The sequence below is a fragment of the Rhipicephalus microplus genome, chromosome 1, assembly GCF_043290135.1.
Source record: "Rhipicephalus microplus isolate Deutch F79 chromosome 1, USDA_Rmic, whole genome shotgun sequence".
NCBI classification, from domain to species: Eukaryota; Metazoa; Arthropoda; class Arachnida; order Ixodida; family Ixodidae; genus Rhipicephalus; species Rhipicephalus microplus.
Window position 1 is genome coordinate 284,853,314 of NC_134700.1, and position 24,107 is coordinate 284,877,420.

Consider the following 24,107-nt stretch of genomic DNA (forward strand, 5'->3'; position numbering starts at 1 on the left):
CCATTTCTGGCGTTGAGAATCCGTTACAAAATATGCAATGCCAACCATCCAGGCTATCCATCTTGTTGCCTGTGCACAGCGAGGGTATGTAGAGGGTTAACGGGGGAGCGCGACGAAAATGTGGAGAGAAGAAGTCGGGAGGGCAAGATTCTAGGGAGTGGCGCTCCCTGGCGGAGTGGTCGTCGGGGACACCGACGTGCCGCTCAAAGTGCACATGCTGCGCCGGCAGCGCTGGCACGCGTCGCGCAGTTCGCCCGGATTTCGCACCTCCGGATTACTCCTTCGTTGCGCGCTTTCTCCGGGCTGGTGAGTTGTCGCAGAAAGTTATTTTGCGTGTATGCATGAGTGGGACTTCCGTGCAGGCTGAAAGAATTCATGTAACCGTCTGGTTTAGTGACAGTGCAGCACCCGAAGTTGAGAAATAGTATGAAGTTTGTTTGTTTGTTTGTTTGTTTGTTTGTTTCTTATTGACTTGAAGTTCCCAGCACCTCGACCAAATTGTAACGCGAGCCGTTGATAGTAGTGGTTGCGTCTAACGGCAGCAGCAAGAACTAGACAAGAGCAGGCAGCGTTGCAGCAAAGACAGCCTACGCAGCTCGAGCTATTTAAAGGTGGTAAAGCGGGAGACCAAATGCGCTAATAAACATTTTGCTATGCTGACCAATAAAATAATTGTCCCCGCCATTAAAAAAGAAACTCTCCCTCCTTTGAAAGCAGCGTGGTAACGCACCAGATCTTTCGATTGCATATCCTCAAACTATGACGTATATTGTGTTTTCGTTATACCGAATCAGCAAACCTCGTATTAGGAATAAGGTATGTAGCCGAAGTAATCACAGCAACATCTTGAGCAGAACTTCTTGCGGCACTTTGCTCACGCACCTCTGTCTCTTGTTTATCATTTCAGAATTCGCGCTACACGCAGATGCCAGGCAGTTATTCTAAATATTATTCGGAATCCATCAAATCAACTCTTCCTCTCGCCAAAGGTTACTGGCAATTCTAATTAGGTTTACTTTATTCGTGACCCAGTAATGAATTGTGTAGATTCTTTGAATACCGCATTCGGTTCTTTCGAAATGGTGGTGCAGTAATTTGAAGGAGAAAGAAATTTATAGTGCGTACATCCCGTTTAAAGCTATGCAAGAAATTATCTCCAAGTCCGCTGAGCATCGGAGTTTGATAAAATTTATGGAGCGCGCCGTGTTTTACGTCGTATTAATTAAATTTCGCCGAGGATGCACAACTTTACGACAGTAGGTTTGTGAACCTTCAAAAAGTACTAATGTCTTTTCGCAAGACTCTTTCCCGCTTTCTCTTTACTGGCCCGAAGGTTTTGTACTGTAGACAGCAAGTGAGCTGATAATTAGTTGCTAGCAGCATTGTAGTTCAATTTATTTCATTTATTCAATTCAAATACTGTAAGTCCTATCGGGCTGTTACAGGGAGAGACAGTTAACAATGACTAAAAATACATTCAAACAGCATAACAAATAAACAAAGTATACAAACAGCATAGTATGACAGCAAACTGCAGGCTCAAAAAACTAAAGTATACACAGCACGTAAAAATATATACAAGACAACATCACAGAAATGGTGTTACGCGATACATATTAGGAAGAATTTCGATATTATACACCGAGTGACTGAAGCTTTTGTTCGAAGCACGTGAGTGAATTTACACTAACAAACATCTTCGGATTTATTTTATTCCAGTCTTGAATTGCTGTGACCAAGAGAGAATGCTTGCAGACATCAATTCTGGACACATAGGGCTTAACAACGTAGTGGGCGCTTGTATCTCAGTGCAGACACAGTCGTTTCGTTACTGGCGTAAGGAACAAATAAATTCGAAGTTCATGAATGATTGCAAACATGCTTTCTCGTATATTTAGGCTCCTTATGTTGCAGCCTGTTACTTAAAAACTGGAGTTTTTAGAGGTAAACTTCAAAGTACTTAAAAATAAAAACTCCGCACAACTAAGACGATTCAACGAGACGCGCCGCAACATCCGAAAAAAAAAATGTTTTTGCGGAAGTTACAGCACATCAAGAATGCGCTTGATCGGGAAGCCCATAAAAGAGTCATGTGTAAGTATTACTGGCTACAGAACAAAGAAGCGTTTTTCACCTTTTTTGCTCTCAAATAGGAAACAAAGAAGCATAGAGAGATAACCAAGAACAACAATGTGGCGTTTTTCTCGCCAATCACTGGAAAAAGTTTACGATCGGAATCTTCCACTGTAATTCGACAGCAACAACAGAAGACGCCGTTTTCCGACGTGAAATAGGCCATTACGTTTACGGTTCAAACTATCGCTTTCTCCCCGTCTCACCGTACATCGCCATTGCTCGCTAGCAATGCCATGCTTCTGTCAGGCAGCATCGGCGCGCGAAATGACGTGAGAATTCGGACACGGCCGTTGCGAAAGCAGTTGTAAAACAAGAGAACTTTTTGGTGGAGAGTTGGCTCGCTCATAATTGATTTTAAGGAATCGATAAAAAAACACAATGAAGAGAAACAACACGGGACTGAGCTACAACATTTCGCGCACGTCTGTGTGTATATTTATCTTCCCCTACTTTGCCTCAATTGTATATTTTTAATTGAATGGCTTCTGATGTAGCAACATCGTCTCATAGAAAATTCACCTGGGACCGGCCTATACCTTCTCACATGGAATCAGCTTGTCCGCTGCGTTTACACAGCGTGTGAGCCAAACACAGTTGTTTGTTCGCCACCCAGTGTGTCGTATTCAATTTTCGTCGACAGGGCCTCAACAAGTATAAGGCCCGTGGGACGGCTGTGTGCTCCCCCATAGCAATGTACCAAGTGCTCTAAATCGTTAACCCCTTTTTTCTAAACACAGAGCGCCCTCTGCATCAGTCGGGGCACTCCTTTGTGGGTATTCTGCGTCTTGAAACTGGGACAGCCCATATAGGGCTACCCCATATTAGAGTATATCGCACTTTATATCGTCTAAAGTTTGTTCTAGACATATCACCGTGACAAATAACCAAATTAGCTAACATTATTTTAGCACTGCGCATCTTGGGTCTGCCAGGCTACCACGTCCCCCCCCCCCCCTCCCTTCCCGTATGGCAATAACACCAGCATCAGAACTATTCTTACGCATTACTGATGCGCTTTCCGTTGAAGTGAGCTTACGCCCATGCATGCTTTCCCTCTCATTCCCTTTATTTCTATATTTATGTTTAATACTCCCAGACCCTTTGCTGTATGTATGCGGTAGTATGCCAGTTCGTTTAAACAGCTGAAGGCCCTCAGCTTTTCTTACCTGTTTTGTATTCTCCTTGAGCACGTGACGCTTAGAAAAGCCATTTCTTTTGTTTATTTCTTTTTGTGGGGGGAGAGGGTACTTTTTTGTATTCGGACAAACTGCGCCAATTAAAAACTGCTGAATTCTATAAGCGCACGGAATGTTATCGTGAAGTAAAGCTAGTTGCAGAGATTCACATAGTAAGCCTGAAATATTTGCTTCAGTTTGCAGCAGCGCTTCAGGTTTTCGAAGAAAAAAAAAACGCTTTCAATAGCACCGAAAACTACGTATACATATTAGATTATCTTTCCGAAACCAATCCTTCGCTTTATCAAAACGCACTTTTTGCCAAAGCATATCGCTTTATAACAACTTTAAGTTGATGCGGTGCTGTTCGTTCGTGCCGTATAGTATAAATATAAGATGCCTGCTGAGCGTTTCATTATGGTATGTTTTAAAAGCCCTAAGTAAGCGTATGTTGCTGGTTGCTCTAGGAAGAATGGGAACAAACAAGGATGCCAAAAACTAAAAAAAAAGATACATGGGATCTTATTAGGAATAATTGTATTGTAAATCTGGAGACGAGCAAGGGGACAAAACGACAACTTCATATTCGCAGTGACCAATCCCGTACCTTCTAATAATACGTCGAACGCTCGATCGTGTTAGTCGAATGTCACGGCTTTGGTCTCTGCCAAGGTAACTTTGTTTTCTTCCACATTTCCTTCGTCACATTCACATTATAATTACCCCTGATAACATCCCCTATACTGACGTTTTCATCGTTGTCTGTTAGTTTTCACTAATCTTGTATCCAACAAAAAAAAAAAAAACTAGCCATTGAATTTCCAAGCTCTAAGATGGCACTTGAGATCATTGTTCGCTTGGCTTCAATGCGAATGGGGTTTCGTGCATGCGTTCGCTCTCTTCATGTATTACAGTAAGCAAATCATGCTTAGGCATTGGATGCACTTCGACATTGCCTCATATTAACGGAAGTTCACAAACAATTCTCTATAGTAACACCGCTGGGTGTGGAAGCACCAGGGTTCGCGGAAGAAAAGCGAAAATAGTATCGACGAAAAAACAGGAAGGTTAACACGTTTGGGACAATTGGTTTGCTATGCTACTCGTGGGAACAGGAAAGGGAACATTTTTTTTAAATTGGAGCATCCGTAGAATATGCCTCAAAGAGTTGCACGCAATAGCGATATTCTGTTGTATAGTGCGTACCGAGTTTCAAATGGCTTGTGTCAGTGGAGATTTCGCATACGTCTTCATTCTGTGGAATGGGTAGCATGCTTTCAACCATGGACAATTGTGCCAGCGAAATCTTTTCGAGCTTGCCATGCACAGGTGCAGTAACATGTGTGCCTTCTATAGTGGGTTGCCCGCTTCCAACTATGAAGTCATGATAATCACACGTTCAGACAAGCGATCGCAATGTACACTTGTACCACGCATTGCTACTGCGATATTACATGTTGCATTGTGAAGCATGTATACAGGACACGTGTGTTTGTAAAGCGTGCGAGTTGTTTCGATTGCATTTCCAAGCAGACGCGTAGCTCTGTGGAACATCCGCTTGTCACACAAACGATCAGAGCTCAATCTTCACTCAGACCCAGAATTTAATATTTTTTAAATTTTATTTAATTCTCCGTTGACTTTTCAGTCACGCACAAGACCACGATCCCTACCAGCGACGCCAACGCCGACACCAGAATTCAGAGAAAAATGCTAGAAAAAAAATCACAGCATAGCCATGGAGTGAATGATGATCGGTGGGGCGAAACTTTCGTCAGTCCATCCATGCTTTCGTTCGCCCAATCGTTTTTACTTGCATCCGTCCATGCAACCGTTCATGTGTCCGTCCATCCGTGTGACCGTCGGTGCATCCTTCAGTCCATGCCTTCCTCCATGCGTCCGTCGATACGCCCGTTCTTCCGTCGGTCCATACGTCCGTCCGTGCGTCTGTTCGTGCGGCCGTCCCTCTGTCTGTCTGTCCGTTAATCCATCCATCCGTCCGTGTGTCCAATCCTCTGTCTGCCTGTGCACCCGTCAGTCCATCCGTCTATCTAGTAAACACTCGAAGTACAGCCATCTCACATCTTTTCATCATGTGCTCATTATATACAAGTGCCGCCATTCAGTGGACATTAAAGGACCGCTCTTTCGGGTATGTGCGAACGGTGGCTGCATACACCATTGGAGGATGGACAGACCACACCCTAAGGAGCTTCGCGCGTAAACGCATAACAAAACACAGACACACAGTCACGTCAACAACAACAAACAACAACAAAAACAACAACAACAACAACAACAACAATAATAATAATAATAATAATAATAATAATATCTAGGGTTTTACTTCCAAAACTACACTAACCTTATGAGAGACGACGCCCAAGTGGAACTACTATTTGGTGCGTAATGTGCACTGACTTTGCCAGAACACGGGCCTCTCACCCGCGACTGCCACAGCCGCGAACGAACCCATGATTTTCGGGACAGCACGCTACCGCAACGCACCAGTGCAGGCGCAATCTGTCACAGTCCGTTACCATTGCGTGGTACTCGACATCTCTGTCAAATCCGCTTGTCCAAGTTCATATTCCTTAAAAGTCTCAGTAGTTCTTTTGTCACCTTTCGCAGCGTTGTCTTCCGTCGACAAAATGTAGGAGTGGTTCTTACCTGCATTTGTCTACTGTCAAGGGTTCTGAAAAGCTCTTGAAGGGTAGCCTTTGAAAGTAAGTAGACTGAAAAGTACAAGGAAGGGTGACTCACGTTTTAGCCGAGGCCTTCAAGCCCACTTCTGGCGTCATGCGTGGGACATGGTTTTCACTGGCCCATTTCTGTCGCTATTGAAATGACCGATGTCTATTTCACTGCGCCACTTGAACGTACACTGATTTCGATAAGCCGGAATCTATGAAATAAACCTCACGCTTTCTTAGTGTCACACCTCGATGACAATCTGCTTTCCCGGCCACACAATTTAAAAGGCTGAAATTATCGAGCATGCCATCAGAAAATGATGAAGGCGGCTAAGTTTCAACGAGTAATCCACCATGTTGAACGACTACGACGCTCTTCCCCTGTGGTTTCATGTGAGAGAGAGAGAAACGAGAAAAAAAAGGAAAGTAGGGAAGTTAACCAGCTGCTAGTATCCGGTATGCTACCCTACACTTAGGTTAGAGACTAGTGGGTTGAAAAAGAGAGAGGCAAAGAAATAAGCATGCACACACAAAATCAATCGTGTGAGTGTGCTTGTATGTGGATGTGGTGCGTGTGTGCAGGAGTTCGAGTATGCGTGCATATGTGTGTGCGTGTGGGTGTATCAGTGTGTGCATGAGTGTGTGGGAGGGTGCATGTGTGCGCATGTGCTTGTGTCTGTGCATATGTGTATGCGCACGACTTTGTGTTTGGGGCATGTGTGTGTGTGTGTGTTTGTGTGAGTGTGTGTGTGTGAGTGTGTGTGTGTGTGTTTTTGTGTGAGTGAGTGAGTGAGTGAGTGAGTGGGGGAGGGAGGCAGGGAGGGAGGGAGTTTTCATAACTGTTGAGCTATTACACCCCGAAATTTATAGTTAGGAGCAACGATGCAGTGTAAGGCTCCGGAAATTTCGACCAACTGGTAGATACATACGCCTTTACCATTCCGCCTCAAACGGAGTGGGTCCGCCGCAGCCAGTATTGCTGGTTCGCACGATGTTCGCGACAGCAGTCGGGCACCAGGACAATCATAGACCAGGACTGTGGGTTGCGTGCGTGCGCGTGCCATGCCTTTCCTTAACCATTATCTCTTTCTGTCTCATGTCAATTCATTATACAAGTGCGGCAAACGCCTTGAATTGGCATATAAAAGCCGAAGCGAGATGCCATTAGGAGGCTAATTTGTCTCGTGGTCATGGGAGTGTGCCTAGAATCACCATATCGGATATGCGTGAGAAAGCACCACGAGAGCGTGCTTCTCGGCGATTGCATGCCGCGTTTCAGCCGCATCACCGATTGAAAATCGTGTGCAGGTGTGGACGACCTGGGTCCGGAGAACCACGTTCGCTTATAAGTGTTTTTTTTTTGGAAACGGAGAAATCACAGCCACAAAATTGTGAACGCGGATCGTTCGGTATTCTTAAACATGAAGGCTTCATTCATGTCGATAAGAAACCCTAATTGCCTTATGAATGTTTTAAAATATTCATACTAATGGTATTCATCTATTTGGCATGGTCACAAAAAATAATTTGGTGTGAGTGCTACTCCAAGCACACTGCAAAAAAAGAATATTTAAAAATAAGGACATATAAGTGCTTCAACATGAAGTAATATACAGAGGAAAAACAATACCAAGAAAGCGTCATACTGAAGAACAAACCATTTGCAGGCAAAAAATTTTTTGAAGCTGGCACTAAGCCGTGCAAGGCTTTACACGACCACGCTTGATGATTATGAAGACTATCATCTGGTTGCTTCTAGACTGCTGATAGGCTTTAACTAGAACATACTGAGTTGTTTTCCTGTTGATTTTCAGCGCATAGACGTCTTTAGTGAAACCACAGTCGGTCACACACACGACAAGGTTGTCCCAACTCCACATATAACACGCGCTGAAGGCGAGTGCTCGCACCTCTCTTATAGATTTACGGGCACGTCGCCGTAGGCGTAGGCCTTCGATTGTTTCGGGGTCTTCAAACAGCAGCCACAGTTGTCTTCCCGGTTCCCTAGTATGTTCCCGTCGTAGTTACTTGAGGTCTCCGGCTCTCCGCCGTCGTTTCGCAGCCATTCACTGGGTTCCCTGTTGCCTTCTTACTTTCTATTGAACCAGTGATATCAGAGCGAGATGCGCGATTTCTTTGGCACATGCTCATTTGTGATGATGATGGTTTTCTTGTAGGCCGCACAGTGATACAACCCGTTAAGAAGATGACACTTTTCTGCGACCGACTGACAACTGTTGGCTAAACCAATTCACTATTTTAGGTGGTGAGGATAATGACCGTGCCCTGCGTGGCAGCTACGTGACTATAATGGGTCGTGCTGCTTTGTTTCTGGAGGCAGTTTCGACGCCCGGTGATGGCCGCTGCATTTCGATAAGCCAGAAGTGCGAAAACACACCCCACCTAATTACAAAAGCACGTCAAATAATTCCAAATCCTTCAAGTTAATTCGGAATACTCACTAATACATATTCGTTTTGCCTCATCAAACTGCATAATATAGTGTTGCGTCTGAGAGCAGACACGGGGGTGAAAGAATTCTTTTAAAAATGTCTAAACCGCATGTTTCTATCAATGTGTCACGTGGAAGTGCAAAATTGCGCAATTTTCATTTGCCCTGTTTCTCCATTACAGGGTATGAACAGCCAAGCAGGACATGGACCACACTACCCTACGCGATTACACTACTCCAACAGAAAAGATTTTCGCTGACCTCGGCAGAAGAAACGCAAAATGAATGTGCCGTATTTACACAATGGTATTGCCACAGGCACTGCTCAAATCACGTTCGATCACTAACTAGCTATCCTGGTGATGAGCTGGGCTTCGAAGACAGACCTCAATCACTTCATTACGTTATTGGTTGGTGCAATCACATTTTAATCTCGGGATGACTGAAACGGACTCCTTTAACGCATCTTTGAATACACTGCCAGATGAAAGTGACCTATACGGCAATGAGACTGGACTTTTGAACGACACCAACGCCCTAGTACCTGAAGAACTTTTGGGCCCTCGATACCACAAGAGGGTCCGCATTGGCATCATCATAACCATGATCATAATTTCGACCGTTGGGAACAGCGTCGTCTGCTGCAATCTGCTGGTGAGGCAGCGCCACCGCAGAGTGTCCAAGGCCAGAGTGCTGTTTCTCAATCTGGCCATCGCTGACCTGCTGGTTGCCTGCATAACAATGACATCGCAGGTGGTGTGGGAGGTGATGGGTCGCATTTGGATTGCGGGGGACGCGTTCTGCCGCTTCTTCAAGTTTCTGCAGACGTTCGCCCTGGTCTCGTCGACCTACATGCTCGTGGCCATTGCCGTGGACAGGCACATCGCGATTGCCACTCCACTAGCACCCAGTCCGGATCCGTGGAAGTTTGCTACTGTCACCTGGATTGCGGCGTGCATGCCTTCACTGCCGAACGTGTACGTCTTTCACAGCGTTGAGGTGGCTCCGGGAAGGTGCTTCTGCGCGTCCATTTTCTACGACCGGGGCACTCCGCTGTACCACCGCCAGATTTACATGGGATTTGTCTTCTTCATGGTGTTCATTGCCCCGCTCGTGCTGCTCATAGCGTTTCACACTGGTATACTGTGGGCTCTGTGGAAGCACAACGCAACTAGTCGGAGAGTGAGCTGCCAAACCACTTCGTCACTTTCCCGTGCCAAGGTTTGTGTCGGAATACCTACTTGGTCGTGTCATAGATTATCAAAAAGTAGGGGTCTGAATCAAACAGGAATTGAAAAGTGACGACACCGAATCGAATAACAATAGCAATCGACTACTTTCAAAACAGATTTCGCATAGTAAGTAGACCATTTCTAAAACAGTCTTAGAACACTGCAACATTTTTATTTGAAACAAATATTCCCAAACATTCACCAGAACTATTGCAATTAGTTTTAATACGTACAAAATGCCACAATTACCAAAAAAATAGGCTCGTATGAAGCAGGAACTAGAGCCTTCGTATTATTTTGTAACTGTATGTTCAAATACAATATTCATTATTGTTACGAATTTGAGACTCACGCCTGATTTTCAATAACATTTGGACCCACAAACTAAACAATTTTCAATCAAACACCAAGAATATAGATAAGGATGCAACGAAGCAGCTCAACTTATTATCACAACATGGCCTGAGCACCAAAAGCATGTAACAATCTTCTTTGAAATCTACACCGGCAAAAAACATTTACGCAGACACACACTCCGATCTGTTGTCAGTCATGAATCTTCAAGCAGTCGTAGTACCCACCTTCAGATGAAGACAGCAGCTGATTAATGTGATACAGCTTCAGCATAGTAAAAAGTTAGCAAAGTTGGAGTTTTCAGAAGAAACACATTCATCCGGCAAACAGCTGAGTATCGGTTGGCTCGTAAAACCTTGGGCTCCGTACAGACAACTTTAGGAATTAAAAGAAGAAGGATGGCCTTAAGCTGTTTCAAAGTTTGATTGTGTTGGGGCTCTTCTGTCAGTGCTGATTATTCAAAAACCCCTATCAATTGTTGACTCATTTGCCTGTACTTCCCTTTCACGCATTCAGGTCAAGACGCTGAAGATGACGGCAGTAGTTTTCGGCGCTTTCCTAGTGACCAACGTGCCGTACATGGTCCAGGAGGCGATCCTGGCCTTCGGCAACCCCGGCATACTGGATGCCAACGTGGTCGCGCTGTTCGGCGTCATATCTGCCTCGAACAGCGCCATTAATCCGTACATATTCCTGTACTTCCAACGAGTGCGTAAAAGTGCCGCAGACGGTGGATTCTGGCAAACCGTGTGGCATGTTGTGGTTGAATCGTTCACGTGTCGCCTGCTGAGTCGGTCCCAATCGAGTTCCCAGTTCTCGACTGACGCGGCCGACGCCTGCTCACCGACGCGACGTTCCACAAAGCCCACCACGAGGAGAGGGAAAGAAGAGCGGCACGCGTCAAGAAAAGGATGTGCAGACTGTTGACAGCTCGTACATAGGTGTGTTTGTATACTTTGAGCAGCCATATTGAGCAGCCATGACGGCGTACCCTGTGTTACTTCGTAATCTGTCTCATTGCTAATTGTGTCTCTACACACACGACGGACTTGATGAGAACTTCGAGATGCCAAAGACGCCTACTTCTTTCGGCTGGTACATCATCCCAGCTTGAGCATTCACTGTTATAACTCATTAAACGGTGCTTTTTCTAGACCACAAAGTACGAATTGTGACGAAGAACAGTCCAACAGTTCTGGAAGACTGTTGCGTTTATTTCAATTTCCTGGTGCTTTCGGCACGTACAGTAACGACTATTTCTCTGATGTTGTTCATGTACTATGTTTTCAGAAAGTAACGTTATTTTTTATTGCCTGAATGTCACTGATGTGGCTTTTTTTAATATAGCTTCACTACAGTTCTACGCTACAAGCGAAGTCAACGTGTAAACAATGTATGAAAAGTGGACGCTCAGAGTTTGTACATTGAACATAGCTTTGTACAGTTTGGTTTTCTTATTACAAAGTTGTCTGTATGGCCGAACAATGCTCTCACACTGGTAATGCAAAACGTAGGTAATGCAACAGTGGCGCGCCAAATTTATGGGCAGTAAACTACCTGTATTAAAAGGAAGAAAACGAAAAGAAAAGTAAAAATATTGTGGATTACAAAATTTTAGGTTTTGTTAAATTGCAAGAGATCATTTAAAGTGCCCTTTACAGGTATCAATGTGGCCCCGCCGCGGTGGTCTAGTGGCTAAGGTACTCGGCTGCTGACCCGCAGGGCGCGGGTTCGAATCCCGGCTGCGGCGGCTGCATTTCCGATGGAGGCGGAAATGTTGTAGGCCCGTGTGCTCAGATTTGGGTGCACGTTAAAGAACCCCAGGTGGTCAAAATTTCCGGAGCCCTCCACTACGGCGTCTCTCATAATCATATAGTGGTTTTGGGACGTTAAACCCCACATATCAATCAATCACAGGTATCAATGTGAATTTATAATATTATGACCATGTAATTGCTGTTACAGACCTATATGTACCAAAAGCCGTATAACATTTTATGTATTTTTGAAAGCTGTCTGAGTTTACGTAAAAGTAAAATCACAGGCGTGATAGCAACAACAATAATAGTAAAAGCTAATAGGAAATAATGCCAATGGAGCATATGGAATGTCATTCGTAATAAATGTAATGTAAATGTGAGGAAAGAAAAGCCGTTGAAAAGATAACTTGCCGTGGGCAGTGACGGAACCTAATTCTTTTGAATCACGCAGGTAGCAGGTTCGGAAAAAAAAACATTTGGTACTGATTTAATAAACATATCTGCGAACATTTTTCAAACGCAGTGTAATGAGTGATGTGTAAAACCACTTCATTTTGCATATGTTTCAGTGCAAAAATAAACTCGCAGGTGTCATTGTCTACCTGTTACTCCTCCATGCGTGCCATCTTGGCGTGGTTTATACATTAGTGAAATGAAAATGAGTAGCATTTGAAGCAAGACACAGTAAAACAAAAACAAAAAAAAAATATCACGGCACTGACACTCAACGGTGATTGCAACTAAACTACCATATCCAGGAACCCATATCCACATCTTCGCAGGCTGCTGAATGAAGTATCTTTTTATTTCTTTGTGTGATAGGAAGGTAAGAAACAAATAAGGAAAGGGGGATATAGAAAGAGCATAGCTCACCCATATGAAAGGCCTCTCGAAACAGGAGCACTACAATTATCTCCGCCCCCCTCCCCCCTCCCCCGCGCGCTGTCATAACTACGTATTCTTTTTCTTCCGTGTCTTTCACAGTAACTTGAACGCTTAAAAGCGCGAGTTACTACATTCTTAAAGCGTCTATACAGCATTTTATTTTTATTCTGCAAAACTGAAACACTTTCTATGTAATCTTCATACAGAGTTACAAATCAATGCTAATAACATGACTATGTGGTTTGACTAGTGCACTCTTGCGCATATTTTACACATTTTTAGTTTTCTCCCTGATTGAGGGGCCATTAAGTTCCGAAATCTGTTTCAAATAGCTGGCATCACGCAAAAGTGTCACATTTAAAAAAAATATCTGACCACTAAAAAGCTCGCGCTTGCAGTGCCAGAAGAGTCCACCGATATTTGACGAAGGCGAAGGGCGTGGCTTATTACTGCTTCATTGCTCGAATTTGCTGTTACCGTGCTGTCCCCTTATGAGCAATAAAAAGACGCCGAATGTATCGTGGGGAAATCTATGTGTACTTTAATTACAGGCAAGGTTACCCCCGATCGATTGACGAATCATGTAAACAGGGGAAAGCGAAGATGCCACTTTGTCAGCATTTCTTTTCACCGTGATAGCACATGACCTACCGCCTCAGCGATTGGTGCCCAAGTCATTTAAACTGCCCTGCATGAAGTTGTGGGTTAGAGTTCTTTCAGCACACCAATTGTAGCACCGTTTCAGTGTACGTTGGACTATCACTATCGGCTGATGCAGTGGTTCCCAGAAGGCGGTACACGAAACAGTTGTTGGAAGTTCATGAAACAACACATCCTGTAAGATATGGTTCATCCCTCCGTCGTAGGGATTATTATAACTCCAAATTTAACCGTGTCTCCACAGGAGTAGTTGACTCTTTATTGTGCCACACTTATGCACTGGTGCTTGCACAATGCCTGCCTAGTGGTGCTCGACAGCGTCAACTTCATTGTATACGCCCCGCCGCGGTGGTCTAGTGGCTAAGGTTCTCGGCTGCTGACCCGCAGGTAGCGGGATCAAATCCCGGCTACGACGGCTGCATTTTAGATGGAGGGTAAATGATGTAGGCCCGTGCGCTCAGATTTGGGTTTGTGTTAAAGAAGCCCAGGTGGTTGAAATTTCTGGAGTCCTCCACTACGACGTCTCTCATAATCATAGGGTTGTTTTGGGACGTTAAACTCTACATATCAATTGACCTTGACTTCTCACCCTTTTTCACGAAGGGAACCCTGCGCACGCCCATTCAAAACCTCCGCTGGGCTGAAACAAACCGAAGTCATCCCTGTAAGCACTCGTTTCTGTCGTAATGCAGCACTTGGTACTTCAGCAATTCTAGACGGCCGCACCACCCCATTTACAAAAATCACTGCGAAAGATAGTAGTGAGAGGTACAGGGCACTTGTGAATCCTCGTGCATGTGTATCAGCGTGGTTGATGCGTCGGGCGCCTTTTAATCTGGTGCATTCATGAGCGTTTTTTTATTTCTTATATGCAGATGAAATACCGAGGAAGTTTAACGACTACATTTTGTTTTCCAAGTTGTACTGAGGCGTCAGACGATGCCTCTGGATATCCCCGTCCCGCCAGCCCTCTGGTATTCAGATGCTTGAAGTTAGCCAGGCATTATGGTAAGCACCAATCGTTTTCGATCTGCAACTACGGATCCGCAATCCATAGAAGCCTTACCTGCTTCTAGGATTAATGTTTCCACTGACTGATTGACATAAATGATAGTGAACTAGAGCATAACTAGTTCACTACAGCTGGAATGTTCTACTCTTACCTCTCTCTCTGGCAATTACTCCACCTATTCAACATATTATTTCTGGAAGCGCTCGCAACATATAGATAGTTCTTTTTTGCAATATGCTTACGGCTTGAGCATCGAGAACGAGCAGCAAAAACCGCTTTATTTGTATGTTATTGTTGCTTCAAGACAATATCGGTCCTCATTGTTAAATGATAATCGTTTTAATAATACTACTATTCCATCTTTTGGCTGAAATACCATGGCACCTTTGACTATTAACAGCCTGATGTTTCACTACATCTTTAATATACCCAACGGCAGCACTGTTTCTGTGTCTAAACATCTGCAGTTCCGTTCGCTCACAACGTTTCATCAGTGAGAAACATTTTAAACATCTATAGTTTTCTCCCCTAGCTTGCAAAGGCTGCCAACCAACGACATCTCGTGTTTGGGTTATTCAAGATCACAAGAATCTTTTTTTTTCTTTTTTTCTTGCCTTTACGATGCGTGGAAGGTATCTAAACGGGTATGTAGAAAATTTGAAGATGGTCTGTGAAATGGGCAGAAAAAAGAAGTGCAAGAACCAAAGGCACAGTCATTTGTTGGGTGGGTTCAAAAGACTGATCGATAACACGGATGATGGATTGTCTTTTATTCACAGATGCATTGGAGTTGAAAAGCAATTTAGATAGAGCGCAAGACCTTCGGGAGTGCCTAGACGTATCCTAAACCGTAGCTCGATTTTTTTTTCATCCGCTTTTCCACAGAAACAAAACCACCAGTCCTGCAGCTGCACAAACTTCTTTTCAGTGGGGCAGCGGGACAAGACGATACACTTCATTCAGAGCCTAAGATCAATAGCTGACGTCACTGCTGTTGGCGTGGAGAACAATGAGAGAAGTCCCTGGTTTTACTCAGCTTGAAACTAAGTAGAGTGATTGTGCCATCAACCGACAAACGTGCACCGCTACAGCATTACGTTGGTGGTGTTTTAGCTGGGCGGGAAATACTTTCATCGACCCGAAACGAAAGTTGTTGTTTTTTTCGAAAGTACCGGGAGATGTTAAAACGGTGCTCTGTCTTAAACGCAGACGATCTTGTTCCGACAGCAGTTTCAGGGCACATACAATCACATTAGGTCTAGCAGCAGGCGGAATATTCAAAACGCACTGGAAATTCATTCGTTTTGTCGCATAAGCCTTCTGAAAGCAACGCGGCGAGCCCGATCGTTGTCGAAGTGATTTATTAGAGAATAACAAAACAGGAACGTATTATAGTTTTACTAGAAGCTGCACTCTGTTGGTACTAGAGTTTAAAAGTGTGCTGTCACGTATTGAAAACAAAGAAAAGAGTCGGCGATAATTTTTTAAAGTGTAAGCCCATGCCTCAAGCAGCGTGTGAACTTAAGCTTGATCATCATTTATTTTCTCTTAAGGGCTCCTGACGGGGTATTACATAAAGAAGGGGGGTCAAACAAGGATGCACAAAGGAGATTCCGGACCAAGAACGTAAGGTATGTTAAAATTAAAGAATTGGAATTACAGGGCAATAATGAAAACAGAACTCGTTATACAACTAACAGCATGATTAAAAAATGAGAGAAAGGCAACTGGCAATACATAAATTACGATGGTGCGGTTGTAAAATAAGTTTCAAGTAAGGTTTTAAACTTCGCAGTATTTCGTTTGTTGGCTACTGCATTTGGAAGCTGATTCCAATCCTAAATTGTTAACGGGAGGATAGATTTGTTAAAAGCGTTGGTTGAACCTTTTAAATTTTGGGCACTTAAAGAATTGAAGAGAAGGCGCGAAGTTCGAATGTTACACCTGCGAACCTGCTAATCTCCTTGATTGTTGCTTCAGCTTTAAATTAATTTGTGTCACTGGAACTTACATATTGTAGGTCTGAGCTGTAAAAAATGAAATAAAAGTATATGCAAGCTTTCTCTACAGCGCATGCCAACAAGACTTCGCAAGCGTGCATTGTCAAGCTGCTTGAGATGCACAGCAGCTGGTGACAGTGGTAACAAAGAAAGTGCGCAGTTTTTAAAGCTACCGCAAATATTTTGGGTGCACGCATATACGTAGGCATCTTCCAATTTAGCAATTTATAGGGAAAAACACGGAGTGAAGATTTTCAAATTTCGAATTACTAACACACTCCCGTACAAAGAGTGCGTTAACTTCGTCACCCTGAACACTTCTACTCACTTTTGAGGCCACGTTAATGTTGCATTTTAACGCTTACTTCGTTTCTCCTATTCGCCACATGCTACAGCATCAGTCAAGCCTACTTTAGTTAATATATGTCATTATATAACATTTCAAAGTTAAAGTATAATGACTTATATCAGTGGCGTACCAAAGAAAACACGCAAATCACGCTCATTTCATACAATGAAGAACAGCATATGCTCTGCTCGATAGCCAACCTTCTATGAAGCGAGACATGTTATCTCTCCACCTCCTGTGCTAACACCCTTTCAGTGGCAAGTTCAAGTACAGCAAAAATAACGTGAAAGTCTACACACTGTCAACCTCTGTTAGTCAGTGTTGGCTAATGCCGGCCAACTGCTGGCATCTGCTGTTTTCCACCCGTGTAGTAATGTAATCAGGTTATGCATATGTACTACATTGCATCTGCCAAGCTACACTGAACATTTCGCGAGCTTCAACGATTCTTTAAAAACGTCCCCAACATTATCTAGCATTCGAACGCATTTGCACGTCCCCCACTTTATCCTCAAATATTGATACTTGGATTACCCACAACTTTTTTTCAATTTTTTTATCGGAAAAACATAAAGTTTTTTTATTGACTCACTAGAACACAGTGATTCGCTAGAACACAGTGACACATACATGGCTAATTTGTCGCGTGCATGGTATGACCTTATGAAGTAGCAACGTGGCACTCGGTACACTGTGTTTATTTCCGGTATTCGCCGAAGCTTAAATAAGCAGTGATAACTATGCTATAATGAATCTTTTTTTACCTGACACGACATGATGGTTGGTCAAATTAGCTGGCTATCGTGTTCATATTTCAGCAATTCTTGAAGCTCACCACACAGGCAAAATATCAGAAAAATAGACAGCTGCATGCAGTGCTTCTCATTCGATGTTCATTATAAACGCAGTCAATCATCAATCCTGAATAATCTTGAGCGAATAACACGTCTAAAGCTATCTCCCTTTCTCACTCATCCGTCACAGCAGTGTGTTTTTGCATTGGGTTATAAAGTACGAAAAGAGCTCTTGCTTTTAAGGAAAACACATTATGTTATTGCGTTGCTCGTGGTGATGAAACAGTGGCCTTTTTCCAGATCCCACAACAATATTGTTATGGAAGAGAGACGCCGTATCGACGAGGCTGTAGATGAAATAAATTTCAAACCAGCAGCAGCAGCGGCGTGACCGGTAGACCAGACACCGAGCGGAGACCACTCTTCGTCTTCCTCGTCAGGCACACACGCGCGTCGCCCCCTATAATCTCTATTTGCGTGCATGTAGCATAATCCCCGGCGGCAGAAGCGCCGTCTCGGCGCATCTAAATGTCAACGTCACTAAGAGAGTGGTAGGGCTTCAAGCGCGCAACATGTACAATATCGGTAGCCTGTTGGGCACATGAAGGCGATGGGGCGGCAGGACCAATTTCATATGTCACAGGAGTAACCACACGAAGGAGTCGGTATGGACCTGTGTAGCGAGTAAGCAGTTGTTCGACGAGCCAACTTGACGGGTCGGAGACCAGAGCAGGACCAAAGAACCGGGCGGAAAGTGTACGTCGCGGTGTCGTTGGTCATACAAACGCCGTTGCTTCTCTTGAGAGGTCAGAAGGCGAGTACGGGTGATTTCGCGTGCGTGAGCGGCCTGAGTTATATGAGTTTTAGCGTCCATGGCATACTCACTGGTCGGTCCCGCAGGGGACGGTATGATGGTGTCTAGAGGTTGGTTCTCGGCCAAACAGCAGAAAAAATGGAGAGTAACCGGCAGTGTCATGGCGCGAAGAATTATAGGCAAATGTGACGTATACGGCAACGCAAGATACCATTCGGTGTGGTTAGTAGAAACATACTTAGCGATCATGTCTGTAAGAGTTCGATTTAGACGCTCCGTGAGTCCATTGGTTTGCGGATAGTATGACGTAGTCAGCTTGTGTCTCGTTTGACAGGACTACGAGATGTCTGCTATCGCCTACGGAAAAAAGTTGCGGCCACAGTCTGTAAGCAGCTGCCGTGGGGCTCCGTGTTGCAAAATCACGTCCTTATGAGGAAGTCGGCGACGTCTGTGGCGCAACTTGTTGGAAGAGCTCGTGTGATGGCATAACGCGTGGCGTAGTCGGTGGCCACAGCTATCCACTTGTTACCCGAGGAAGACAAGGGGAAAGGGCCAACTAGGTCCAAGCCAACGCGGAAGAACGGTTCTGACGGAATATCAAATGGTTGAAGGCATCCGGCGGGATGTATCGATGGCGTTTTGCGGCGCTGACATTTCTCACAAGCCGCAACGTATCTTCTGACTGAGCGTGCGAGCCCTGGCCAGAAGAAGCGTCGGCGTATTCGGTCGTAAGTGCGTGAGACACCAAAGTGACCAGCAGTCGGAAGGTCATGAAGTTCATGTAGAACTTCCGAGTGAAGGTGTTTCGGAATAACAAGCAGCAGGGCTGGTCCATCCGGCTCGAAATTTTGGCGGTATAATGCACCATCGTGGAGCACGAATGAGCGATGGGACTGATTGGAAGATGGCGATTCGAGGCGCTCATTGATAACACGCAAGGACGCATCACGGCACTGCTCGTCACCGATGCATGTCATTTGCGAAAGAGAAAAGACGCAAGGGCCGGGGGCGGTGTCAAGTATAGTGCTTGACTCAGCAACCGGGTAGCGCGACAGACAGTCTGCGTCCTGATGTAGGCATCCGGACTTGTACGTCACGGTGTAGGTATACTCTTGCAGTCGCAGAGCCCAGTGCCCGAGCTGGCCAGAGGGATCCTTCAGTGACGTAAGACAACATAGCGCATGATGGTCAGTTATTACAGAGAAATGTGTGCCATATAAATATGGGCGGAGCTTTGAGACTGCCCAAACAAGAGCGAGATACTCACGCACTGTAATGGAATAGTTGCGCTTATCAGGTGTGAGGAGGTGGCTAACGTAGGCGACAACTCGGTCGTGCCCCCGTTGGCGTTGGGCTAGGATGGCTCCAATCCCGTGACCACTAGGATCGGTTCGGAATTCTGTCGGAGCAGATGGGTCAAAGTGAGCCAATATAGGTGGAGTCGTCAGAAGCGTGATTAGATGAGAAAAAGCAGCAGCTTGGTCGGTACCCCACGTAACGTGTCGTCTTTTTCAGAAGCTCAGTGAGAGGTCGAGCGATGGTTGTGAAACGCTTCACAAACCTTCTAAAGTAGAAACAAGGTCCTAAAAAACTGCGGACGTCTTTAACTAACCGTGGTACAGGAAAACTGGTTACTGCACGAATTTTCTCCGGGCCCCGCTGCACACCAGATGCGTCGACAAGGTGACCCAACACTGTAATTTGCCGGCGTACGAAGTGGCACTTCGACGAGTTTATATTAAAGGCCTGCAGTGCGGAATATGTCGAGAATAGCTGACAAACGCTGAAGGTGGGTCTCAAATGTTGGGAAATATACAACAACATCGTCAAGATAACAGAGACATGTTGACCATTTGAACCCTTGTAGCAGAGAGTCCATCATGCGCTCGAACGTGGATGGGGCGTTGCATAGCCCAAACGGCATAACCTTGAACTGATATAAGCCGTCTGGAGTTAGAAATGCAGTCTTCTCTTGGTCTTTTTTGTCGACAGCAATCTGCGAAAACATCCGGAACACTTCCTAGCTTCTGCAAATACAGTGCCTCCAAAACCGAATAACAATGGAATAAGAAGGTGCGCTTATTTCCTGTTCTAGCATCTTGTTCGTGAGCCATGGAGATTACGAAGATGGACCAGTTTCCCAGTCTGCTCCTGTAATCCACACATACGGCCACAATACGGGGGGGAGGGGGAGGGGGTCTCCTAAGCAGGCCCACAGAAACGGTGGACATTCTCCTCATTAGCCCGTCAGCCCGACACTATGTTCTCTTCAGTGGCATGCATCCCGTTCACTTATCGCCACTCTAATTAGCGTTGGTTCTCTCGTATGTCTTATTTCACTTGACACAGTGCTTTTTTGTCTTTCTTTATATATCTGTTTATGTGATTGCATATCTCAGAATGGCTGTTTGAATGAGTTCGCGATTTATGTTACTCAGAAATACGAGCGCGCAATTAACAAGGACTACAAATAGATAAGGACAAGTTCTTGTCCTTTACGTAGTCATTGTTTAGTTACGCTTTGTATTTACAAATATAAATCTCACGTAAGTTGCCACTTCTACGTTTACTGCGAAGATAGATGGCTTAAAACATATGCGTCACATAAATTGAGCAAATCTTACTTCTCACAAGTGGCTCCCTAAAAATAATGCTTGAAACACGTGAAAAAGCACTTTGTTGGGCTAGATGATGATGCATATTTTAATTTTTGAACAATATTCAGCGCTCAAATTTGAACACGTGCACACAGGAAGACATGACTGGACCAGCGCTCTACTACAACTGAGTTTATTGAATACACAGGCACACAATGCGCCCGACGCAAAATATCATGCTCTTTAACACAGTAGATGAAAAAGTACAGACTGCTTATAATCGCCTCTTTAGTAAGTTGTATTAGCTTGCGTGCAAGGAGGCAGAAGACAGACATATCACTTTTGTGCTTGATAACAAAAGCTTTCTGAAAGCTCACAAGGTAATCAGTATTTACTTTCAGCAAGAATTTTCATCTCATAATGTCTTGACTCAGATTGTTTGTCATTATCTTTGCAAAAGTGAGAATGGGTTGGGTAGATTCATGAACACTGCTGAATCACCATCTAGCGATTTTGCGCGTCGGGTGCAGCACGTTTCTGCTTTCAACAAACTTAGTTGAAGTACAGCGCCCGTCCCGTCGCATCTTTCAGTATGATTCTGTTTAGTGTATAGCGCTGTATATGTTTCAGAAAAGAAAAACAAGAGAACACGTCATGAAATGCCAAACTCGTGCGGCAAGTACAAGATAAGGTGGTACGTGCCTCAAATCGGAGAATGCGGAAGAAAGATGCAAGTACCATTCTTCTCAAGTGGAACACTTTAAAAGGGCTGCGCTCAAAGGACTTACTGGACCGAGATACCGCATTTAGTCGCAGGGTGTGTACATAACAATGTAGGTCACCCTTCTTGGTAACATTTCAGCACGCGCACACTTATGTCGTGCTCTACACAGCGACTCGGATATCTGACCCGTTTGTAATCGGTTCGTGAAGCGCGAGAAACGCGGGAACAAAGCAGAGATACGCGCAGGACAGGAGCTTGTCCTGTGTGTACCTTCTTCTAATCCATGTTTTTCGCGTTCCGTAGGCATGCTACACATCGTCAGAGACCATCCGTAGCACCAGTACTTACTGACTAGTATGGCTCGAGACTTCTTTGGGGATAGCGTTGTCTGAGGCCACGAAAAATACATACGCATACACCCACACTCATCACGATCAACGCACAAAGAAGAAACACGAAAGTACAAGGACGTGCACGACATCAATACTGTGTGCGTTGATCGTGATCAGCATGTTTCAACTAGCCCACGTAACTCGTCACCACACACACACACACACACACACACACACACACACACACACACACACACACACACACACACACACATATATATATATATATATATATATATATATATATATATATATATATATATATATATATATATATATATATATATAAGGTACTCAGATGCTGACCTGCGGGTCAGTAGCTGAGTACCTTAGCCACTATAGATTACCGCGGCGAGACGTACACTTAAAAGCTGATTTAGTGTTTGACACAATAATAATGAGATGTAACAGACAATATTACCAAGGAAAGTATAGGGGAAGTTAGTAGACCGAATTGCAATGTGAATGTGAAGAATAAATGTGGGTGAAAAGATACTTTGCCGTGCGCGGGAACTGAGCCTGCGACCTTCGAATAACGCGTTCGATGCTCTACGAACTGAACTACCACGGTGGCGATCCTCCCATCCGCTTTATATGGTTTATATGTCAATTAAACGTGGGATTGCCACTCAGCCCCACCTGTAGCCATGGCAGCGAGTGTGTTACACACTTTACGAGCCTGTTTGGTGTCACGTAACACGCGAATCTATTACGAGCTGGCAGCTGACCAATAGTCCCTCGTCCGCCCGTTTGCATGCGGGTGGTAAACCGTTGTGTTACGATGTTCCGTGCCACTTAATAGCAAGGCTACCTGCAGCCTCTCTGCGGTGAAAGCTGTCCCACGATTCGTTATGACGACAGCTGACACACCGTGACGTAGGATGATGCTGCTAACGAAAAAAAAATGGGTGAAGTCTGCTGGGGTGGCCGGGATTTGGCGTTCGTATTGTGACGACCGCTGCTGCAGAGTATGCTCCATCCTGGTTGCCTCACTGATGAACTCGGCGACGGTCGCCGGTGGATTGCGCACGAGTTCAACAAAAAGCTGTTCTTTTACTCCGCGCATCAAATGCCGCACCTTTTTTTTCCTCCGACATGGCAGGGTCCACGCGCCTGAAGAGCCGAAGCCTGTCCTCGACAAACATGGGTACCCGTTCGTTCGGCCGCTGGTTTCTGCAGGTTATAAGCGGGTCTGCAGTCGGGTGATGAACAACCTTTATTGTGGTTGAAACGAAGCCTATATAGGAAAGAAAGGTGACGTAGTGGGTCACGTGATTTTAACGAAGTGACTGGCTGTGTCAGAGTGACTCAGCCATGCTACATCTCTCTTTTCTTGGGGAAGAAGTTAACTACACAGCTCTTTCTGGTTGTGGGTACAGCAGAGCTCCAGGCGTGTCCTTGGGCTTCTACGTAGCTGTTGAGCGGGCTGGGCGTCGTCTAGTCGTTCGGACCCGTCCAGAGGACTGGCGTTGGTATGTGTAGGTGCGTCTCGCAGATGCTCGCGAGTACGTCTCATTTCCTGGCCCTCCTCAGTCTTCACCACCACGGACAGCGGCGTCTCAGCTGGCCTGCGAAAGATCGCTGGTGTCCAGGTCCTTTCGAGGGTATTGTATGTAGTCACCCTCTGGTCAGGTGACAAGGGTGGCAGGTTCCTCGAGCGGTGATTGTACCAGATCCCTTGGCGTTGATTAATTCTGGAGATGGTTATGGACGGCCCGGTTGGGCACAATCTGCGGCACCAGGTGGCTTGCGGGTCCACGCAGCAGGGTCTTTGCCTGCCTTCTCATCAGTCTCTGCACAGGAGACTTCAAAACAGAATCTCATGGTGTATTACTCCATTCAAGCAGAGCCATGTGGAAATTCGGTGTTTTGAGAGATCATTTTAATAGCTTTTCGGCTTCTTGCATGGCCCTCTCCGTCATACCATTTGAGCGTGGATGATATGGGTTGGACGTTACGTGGGTAATGCCGAGCCTATATAAAAAGTCTGAATTCTATATAATTTTCGGGGGGGGGGACAGAGCTCTTTAAGACCTCACGATGTCCGCAGCTTCCCGTCTGTCCGTAACACGTCTTCA

The 24,107-nt window shown here is 45.0% G+C and overlaps 1 protein-coding gene across 1 annotated transcript; it reads left to right on the plus strand.

Annotated features, from left to right (window-relative positions):
* Positions 1 to 223: 223 nt before the first annotated feature.
* Positions 224 to 12,403, plus strand: LOC119165453 (gonadotropin-releasing hormone receptor). The gene is made up of 3 exons (XM_037417634.2): positions 224 to 306; positions 8,639 to 9,677; positions 10,559 to 12,403. Exons 2-3 carry the CDS (start codon positions 8,895 to 8,897, stop codon positions 10,967 to 10,969), a joined length of 1,194 nt encoding a protein of 397 aa, XP_037273531.2. The 5' UTR covers positions 224 to 306; positions 8,639 to 8,894; the 3' UTR covers positions 10,970 to 12,403.
* Positions 12,404 to 24,107: the final 11,704 nt, after the last annotated feature.

Coding starts and splice junctions, on each gene's coding strand:
- LOC119165453 (XM_037417634.2), top strand. CDS start 8,895: ATGACTGAAACGGACTCCTTTAACGCATCTTTGAATACACTGCCAGAT. Junction 9,678..10,558: donor CGTCACTTTCCCGTGCCAAG/GTTTGTGTCGGA, acceptor TCACGCATTCAG/GTCAAGACGCTGAAGATGAC.